The following is a 7812-nucleotide window of genomic DNA, read 5'->3' as shown; positions in this document are numbered from 1 at the left end:
GAAGTTCATTAGTATTTACATTAGCAACCTTGCACAAGTTTTTCTCTTCTTCAGGTATAATGTTTGCATCTTTTAAGAAAAAATATAGCTGGTTTAAAATGTGATGATCATAACAGGCAGTCTCATAGCTAAACTGTTAAAACATACTAATATATTGATAATTGTAAAATTTTTTTCTGTATGACTTATAGTTCTCATTTCTGCCACTGACTGTGGATTATCTATATTTAGAAGTAATAGTTTATTGCACTGTTTCTCTAACAGCAAAAATTCAAGGCATGAAAAATACTGTTCCCAAGAATGATAAAAAGAGACGAAAACAGCTGGCTGATGAAGTTGCCAAATTAGAGACAGAACTTGAACAGAAGCACAAGGAGGAATTAAAACAGCTGAAGGAAGCTTCACCTGAGCAGAATAAGGTAGGTGCCTTAACTTTAGCTGAAGCTGTACAGATGCATTTTGTGTTAGGACTTCTATAACTTCAAAAGTTTATAATGAAGTACCACTTTTTCTCACAATATTAGTAACTCTTTCCTTCTGTGGAAAGATTAAGCATTTGCAGAGGGTGACCGTTGCTAGAAGAGGCATTTAACAGTGAGATTTTTTTTTTGTTGCTATTGAGCAGTATTTGGTTTTGCTCTTAAGGCTACATTAGTAGCTCAGTCCTCTTAAAGAATTTTTTAAGTTCCAGTTATATTGGCACTATCTTATGTAGACTAGTACTGGAGTGTTGCTGGTCTTCAATAGGTGTTTGACTGATGCAATGTTTTGTCTTGCAATTTGTCAACAATATAAATGACCTTTCTGTAAGAAGATGCTCACTGTAATGATGAGAATTGTCTTCCTGACTGATGTGATTCTTCCACACTGGCAAGATAGCTACGTGCTTAAGTGCTTCCAGTTTGCTATTTGATGGCAAACCACTTGTTTTTAACACAGGCTTAGCATAATTCAAATTTAGCAGCAGGAAATATGACCACCTGAATAAACTAGATACTATTAAGTATTTGTGCAACATACAAAACTTCACCTGTGTTTTAGCACTTAATAAATAGTACTGGAAACTCCTATCATAGTGTATTTGCAATCTGTAGACTTAATTCTATATATCTGGTACAGAAGAGAACTCTCTATCATGTGCCTGAATTTAAGGACTCTGCAGGTAAGCCTGCTCATGCACTTTCTTCTACCTAAATGGGAATAGAGTTTATTGCTTAACTGGTGGAAAACAGTTAATCTGTGAATGATGCTAATGCTCCTTAAGTGTTTCTCTAACAGTGTATGTCTTTTGACTGTTTGACTCTTGTAAAGAAACAAACAAAAACTTGTATGCCTGGTGCTTTCTGGACTGTTTTCAGATTAATGACCTAAAAGAGTTAAGCAGAATGCACTTCTCTTTGAAAATGAGAGTGAAAACGTTTCTAGGGAAATAGACTTGATTGAGAAGCATCTGCTGAGAATCCTTGTGGAAAAAAAATCAATTGTAAGAATTATGACCCTATAACAGTCTTCTGCATTAAACATAAGTGTTTTTGTTTACTGGTATCCTAGATTAGCTTCAGGAGTTTTATTTTGATAAATGACCTCTCAAAACTTTATGATGGAGGACGTTTCAATCTAAAATTCTCTGGACAATCTAAATTACTCTGGACAGTACTTTCCCCGAGAGAATTTTGTTTGGAGGTGTATAGTTTCTTTCACCTTTCAGCATTTTTATTGAGATTGAGCATATCCATGCTTCCAAGGGTGACATCTAGTTCGTACTGTTATAGGGTTAGCCTTCTCATTTTCCTTGAGAAGTGTCAACTCCTTATCTTTTCCCACTGCTGGTTATGCTTTAGAATGAAAGGTGGAGCCTTCTCCTGCTTTAACTGTCATGGAACTTGATAATGGCTATTTCGTACCTTAGCTGGCTAGTGTGGTGAGCAAAACTCTCTCTTTCAACTGGTATGCAGGGTTCACACTTTACTGTGGAAGCTTGTAAGAGAAAATGTAGTCAAATACATAAAAGGGGTTTGGGATGTGACTTTGAAGAGTTCTGGTCTATATGCAGATCTTTGTGGATAAACTTCTTAAATATACCCTGGAATTACCTAGGAACAGAATGTGAAACTGTTTCAGGAGAAGCACTTCTTAGTTACCATTTGTATTAATAAGAACATTAAATTTTTTGGTTTTTTTTTTTCTTTTTAGACAGATTCCATAGTTGATGGGGTTGCAAATTTAGAGCTTGCACGAGTAGAGCAACAGATTCAGCATCCTCGAATATCAAAAGCACAGAAGAGGCGGGTATGACTTAATATTTAAAAATTTTACAAGTATTTGATAGAAGTTATATTCACTTAAACTTAACTGTAATAACTGAAGTTAAACAGTATTGCAGGGGACGTTACCTGGCTATTTCAGTATTGAAGCTGTACCTGCTGGGTGCCTTGAAAATCTGTAACGCTGCTACCTAGAGCTATGTAAGCATTTTATAAACAGTTGTACTTTTTTGCCCTCAGCCATGAGCTGGGAATCAGAATAGGTCAGGATATGGGAGCCAGAAAAAAGCAAGTGATGTAAAGCAGGTGGTTTTACAAGAATTTCATGAGAAATGTTTTGAATTAAAGTAATGTAAAATACTGTGTGGAAAGCATGCACTGGTAGAACTTTATACGTTTAACCAAAGAACATGAATACTGAAATTCTTGTAAATTTTTGAGCTGTTAAGAGACACTACATGATGTCCAGGCCATTAGGGTTAAATCTTATGTTAAATTGTGGTGGATTAGCATTCTCATTGTACCTGCATGAATGTTGGTTGAGGGCCAGAGGAACACTGCTTTAATGCAGTCCATCCCCTCACCTGATCGCTACTGCAGAGCTGCCTTGTAACAAACATGGTAAAAGAGTGGTCTTAACTCATCACATCTAGGCAAACTAGAAATTCTGTAGTCTACCTGTCCTATACTGTGGTCCAAAACCAGGCTGGTCTTGGTTTGTGGTGAATTTTAAGTGTGATAGTGAAAAGAATCGTTCTCTGTACTGCTTCCTTTTTCATTTGTTCATTGACTCATGTTACTTTTAGCATAAACTTAAAAGGCGTTTTCTAAAAGTAATTTCTGTGTTATGTGTTATTACATCCCCTCTAGTATTCTCTGTATGCTTTCTTAGCCACCCCTTAGGTTAGGAGCAGTCTTTTATGATGTATTAGTAGTACCCAGCCTGAGGGAGTTTCAGTTTCATGATGCGAGTGTCATTATGCAATCATATGCATAAGTGGTAGATGCCATGTTTATTATGAAAGAGCAATATTTTCTCTTTAATTAGAGTTCCTGTATTTTAATTGCTTGCCAGTGTGGTGAAATAGACGATCCTGAAGAAATGACTGGTATTAATCGACTTTGTACGGGTTTTGTAAAGTGTTATTTTGCATATTGATATAATTAAGATTTCTCCTCTCACATAATGTTGGGTGTGCTACCAGAGGCAGTTAGGATATATTGGTCACCATTTGCTAAAGTTTGAGTTTAGTAGATCTCTAAGATTTGGTAGTTCTGATTCAGGAGAACATTTCACCAATATTAATATACTGAGAAAACATTTGAAGAAGTAGAAGCAAACAGTAAGCCAAGAACTGTACAGACACCTTCTAAATTTTAACATTTGATGTAATATTTCTGTCTTTTTAATCTTAAGGAAAAAAAAGCTGCCTTGGAGAAAGAAAGAGAAGAAAGGATAGCTGAAGCTGAGATAGAAAATTTAACCGGTGCTAGACATCTTGAAAGTCAGAAACTTGCCTCTCTGTTAGCAGCGAGGCACTTGGAGATTAAACAGATCCCTTCCGATGGCCACTGCATGTACAGAGCTATCGAGGATCAGCTCAAGGATCACCAAAATTCCTGGACTGTTGCCACTCTGAGGAACCAAACAGCAAAGTATATGCAAAGTCATGTGGATGACTTCCTGCCATTTCTTACAAACCCTAGTACTGGAGATATGTATAGCAAAGGTAAGACTTGTGGCCTGAGAGATTAAAAAAATTATTATAACTATTTCTGATAATTCTTGATCTCAGTTGCAGATTGGGACTAACCCATTATGATGTTTTTTCCTGAGCTTTGTTGCTTTGTTGGATCGGCTATGCTATGAAACTTGGTGCACGTGAATTTTTGTAATTTGTTAGGTGTTTGGTTTTGTTTTGTTGTTTTTTGTTTGGCTGGTTTTTAAATCTGGCAAACGTTATTGTCCATTTACAATAAAAACAAGTAAAAAAACATCAGAACTCAGAATTTTCTGGTTAGCAGATGGTACTAATGTTATGGAATGCAACTTAAGTTGTATTATAAAGAGCTTGTCTACCAAGTTAAGAATGATTTTTTTTTTTCTGTCAACTTTTATATTGATATTTTCAATTTACATAGGAAAGCTGTTTAAAATGAGTGAAATTCAAGCAAATCTATTTTATAATAGTTTGCATAGATGCGTTTTCTTATTCTATCCTTTATTTTCACTGTTTATGCTATATGTTTTGGAGCCCTTTCTTATAAATAGACTAAACTAAAATATATAATGACATTTTGTGTGGAGCAATGGTACAGGGTGAGTAAATGCAGTGAAGTGAAATTTATATCTTATTTGAGCAGCACATAGTCTATTCATTTATTACTACATGTCTGAAACACCATGCAAGTGACTTTTGATGTTTTTATTTATTTTTTTTAACTTACTGCTACATTCTAGTAATAGTTATTACTATGGATTTCTTTTGGTGATTGGGGACTGTTGTGAAGCAGGAGGAGTCTTTCCCGTGTTGCCAGAGATAATCGTCACAGGATAATGTGCCCCAAGAGAAAACTGAATGAAGTTCTGCAGAGCAGCAGGGAGCTGTGGTTTGCTTATGTCTCTTAAGGCTGTTACAAGGGCAATGTATGAAAAACAGTGCTGAGCAGTCTTCAGAAAATCTCTTCTTTTTCTATCAGATTCCTGTTCATTGAGTTCAGAAGCCTGAAGGATTGTAATTTATAAATTTGAAAGCTTGGAACATGATCTGCAAAATGTTTATTTAACATTATTATTAACAAAGGAGCTATTTGGAATAAATACTTCAGAGGTTAAAAGCAAGGCAACTAATTTCAAAATTTAAAAAAACTCCAAATAGTTTAACTACATACAGTTAGAAGATTTTAAAAAGATAGTTGGCACATGGCTAATGTAAGAACTGAGCAATTACCTGCTCTCCCATGCTCTTGTAGAGTCTCAAACCAACACCCTCTGAAATTTAACAGGAGGAAAAGTGTATGCAATTTTATGCTTCTTGTTAACAGTTCCATCGATAAAAAGTTTAAAATATAAACCTGTACTCCTTTTTATTTCCATACTTCTTATTATTCCTGTCTTCAGTGTTAATTTTTCTTTCTAAAAATAGTTGTGAGCTTTTGGGTGATTTTGGTGTGTTTTTTTTTTTGCCTCTGGTGTTTTTCTTTTCTATTTTTCAGTGCATAATGCATATTTTTCCTGCATAATGTGTTTGGCTTTTCAGGTTATAGTTCTTCATTGTACAGTCAGTATTCTTCCTCAGTTGCTTTTTCTCAATTAAGAGAAGTACTAAAAGTTGTGTTTTCTTTCCCCACAGAGGAATTTGAAAAATATTGTGATGATATAGCAAATACAGCTTCATGGGGTGGTCAGCTGGAAGTAAGTATTGTATTAATACAATTTTTGTTTGTGAAATTTTGAAGTGGAGCTTCTTAAGAAAGAGTACCTGAAGGCATAAGGGAACACAGTCATAAATAGTTTATCAAGAATTTTCTCCTACAGTTATAAATTGATTTTCCAAATTAGTAGCTTTTTCTGATGGTGTGCTGCTGTTCTGATGTATTTTACAACATTCAGATTAACAATTTCAGTAGTTCTATAAATCATTAGAAAAAATGTCAGTGGAAGTGGAGGAAGACTGCATAAGGAGGAAGCATCTTATTATGCAGATTTCGATGGTAGCAAAGCTGACTAAAGTGGACCAATGTTACAGTTTATTTTTTTTTAATGTAAATCAGAATTGAGCTTGAGAAAATGCATGTTTATTTTAGTTTATTTATTGTTTTGTGAAAGAGTAGTTACCAAATTACTGAAGCTAGCCCAATGTTATCTGTGTTGTATCATCAAAATGGTGATTAATTTAAGACAATCAGTTAAAGTTTAAAAAGTTACTTTAATTTTGCTTATTTTGATCAAGTTTGTTTTCTGACATTTGAAATGTTGTGCCTGAATTCATGAATTAAATGCCATGTCTTCCTCTCTCCTCCCTACATTGAATTTAATTCTATTACTAAGCTGTTTTTTATGCCTTAAAGCTAAGGGCTTTGTCACACATTTTGCGAGCACCTATTGAAGTGGTGCAAATGGATTCCGCTCCTATTATCGTTGGTGAAGAGTATTCAGGCAAACCAATAGTACTTGTGTAAGTATGTAATTTTATCCCTCCTTAAAATTAGTGCACTTATTTGTATAGAAGCGGGCTCAGCTTTAATTCTCACCTGCTTTTTTAATTTCTGTTCCGTATCCAACGTTGAAACGCCGCTTGAATAATGATTTTGTAGGTCACAAATTATGTTTGTGATTGACAGATATTCTAATTAGACCCTTAAAATGCTAGCAATAAGTCTGAAGTGTGATTCAGTCACTGCTTTATAGAATGCTACGAGGTCATTTTGCATGTTAGATAAGTACGAAATAATAGCGAATTTAATATAAGATGCAGCAGGAAACTTTTTCTCTTCAAAGTTTATGGTCATCTGTGCCCGAAAGTCACCGTTATTTGTTGTTGTTAATACTGTCCTGCTTAATGACCCGATATATTTTCTATGCTAAAACTTGCATTTATGAAGCTATCTTCCAGCGATGTTAGTGTTTGGCATGACACGTACTTTTAGTTAAATTTAATTCTGTAACTTTTTTTTAGGTATATGAGACATGCCTATGGATTAGGAGAACATTACAATTCTGTAAAGCTTCTAACGGATGCCACTACGGAAAACGGCAGCTAGCATACAAAAGTCATAAATCCACATGGATAGCAGTTGCATCTTGACGTGTTGGGCTCCAGACAATTCCCAGACAGACTGGAAAGTAAAGTTAAATAGAATGGATTAAAAAGGAAAAGACATATAAGGTTTGAAATAGCTCTTGATTTAAAACCAAACCAAAAAGTTGTGAATTTGTTGGTATTAATCATGTTTAGAAGGTCTTTAAAATTAAGGTTACCTGGAGGTCCCTGTTACATTATTTCAGGCTGATTTTGATGAACATGGAAAATTTAAGGCATTTAAAAGAATTGATTCTGTTTTGATTGATGGAATATCCTCTCCAGGGTTTCTTTAGTTCTGTTGGGATCCAATAACACCGTAGTAGGGATTCCCTTTATTTGGACAGAAAAGACCTGGAGGCAAATCCAGAAGAAGAACATACTGCTTGGCTTGATGCTGTTCCTAGCACTGAATCTGTAGGAAGAGCATTGTTATTTATGACTATACATAATATTGATGCAGGTTAACTGTGCTGTTCATCCTCCATAGTCTTTCATTTGTGCATTTCAATGATACAGAAATCTTATGAATAAAAAGCCTCAATATCCTCACTTCAGCTAGTGAAACTCATCTGAACTCGTCATTTATGGATCTGCTGTTCTAAGCATTTCATGATCTAAAGTGTGATGTTTTATAATGCTTAAAACAGCTGGTTGCATGCTGGCCTAAAAATAACCACCTTGAGTTTTATTAGTAACTCTAAAGGTGATCTGCAGAAGAATTAAGTTTATTTTAATTCTTCTTT

General features: G+C 34.8%; 1 protein-coding gene across 1 annotated transcript; it reads left to right on the top strand.

Moving 5' to 3' along the window:
- The first annotated feature begins 268 nt into the window (after positions 1-268).
- On the top strand, positions 269-7028 carry OTUD6B (OTU domain containing 6B). Its single transcript, XM_009870619.1, has 6 exons — positions 269-419; positions 2194-2289; positions 3682-3994; positions 5618-5679; positions 6336-6442; positions 6944-7028. Exons 1-6 carry the CDS (start codon positions 279-281, stop codon positions 7026-7028), a joined length of 804 nt encoding a protein of 267 aa, XP_009868921.1. The 5' UTR covers positions 269-278.
- Positions 7029-7812: the final 784 nt, after the last annotated feature.

The sequence above is a fragment of the Apaloderma vittatum genome, unplaced genomic scaffold (assembly GCF_000703405.1).
Source record: "Apaloderma vittatum isolate BGI_N311 unplaced genomic scaffold, ASM70340v1 scaffold32105, whole genome shotgun sequence".
NCBI lineage: Eukaryota > Metazoa > Chordata > Aves > Trogoniformes > Trogonidae > Apaloderma > Apaloderma vittatum.
The sequence above is the reverse complement of the archived record's forward strand: the minus strand, read 5'-3'. Positions and strand labels throughout refer to the sequence as shown.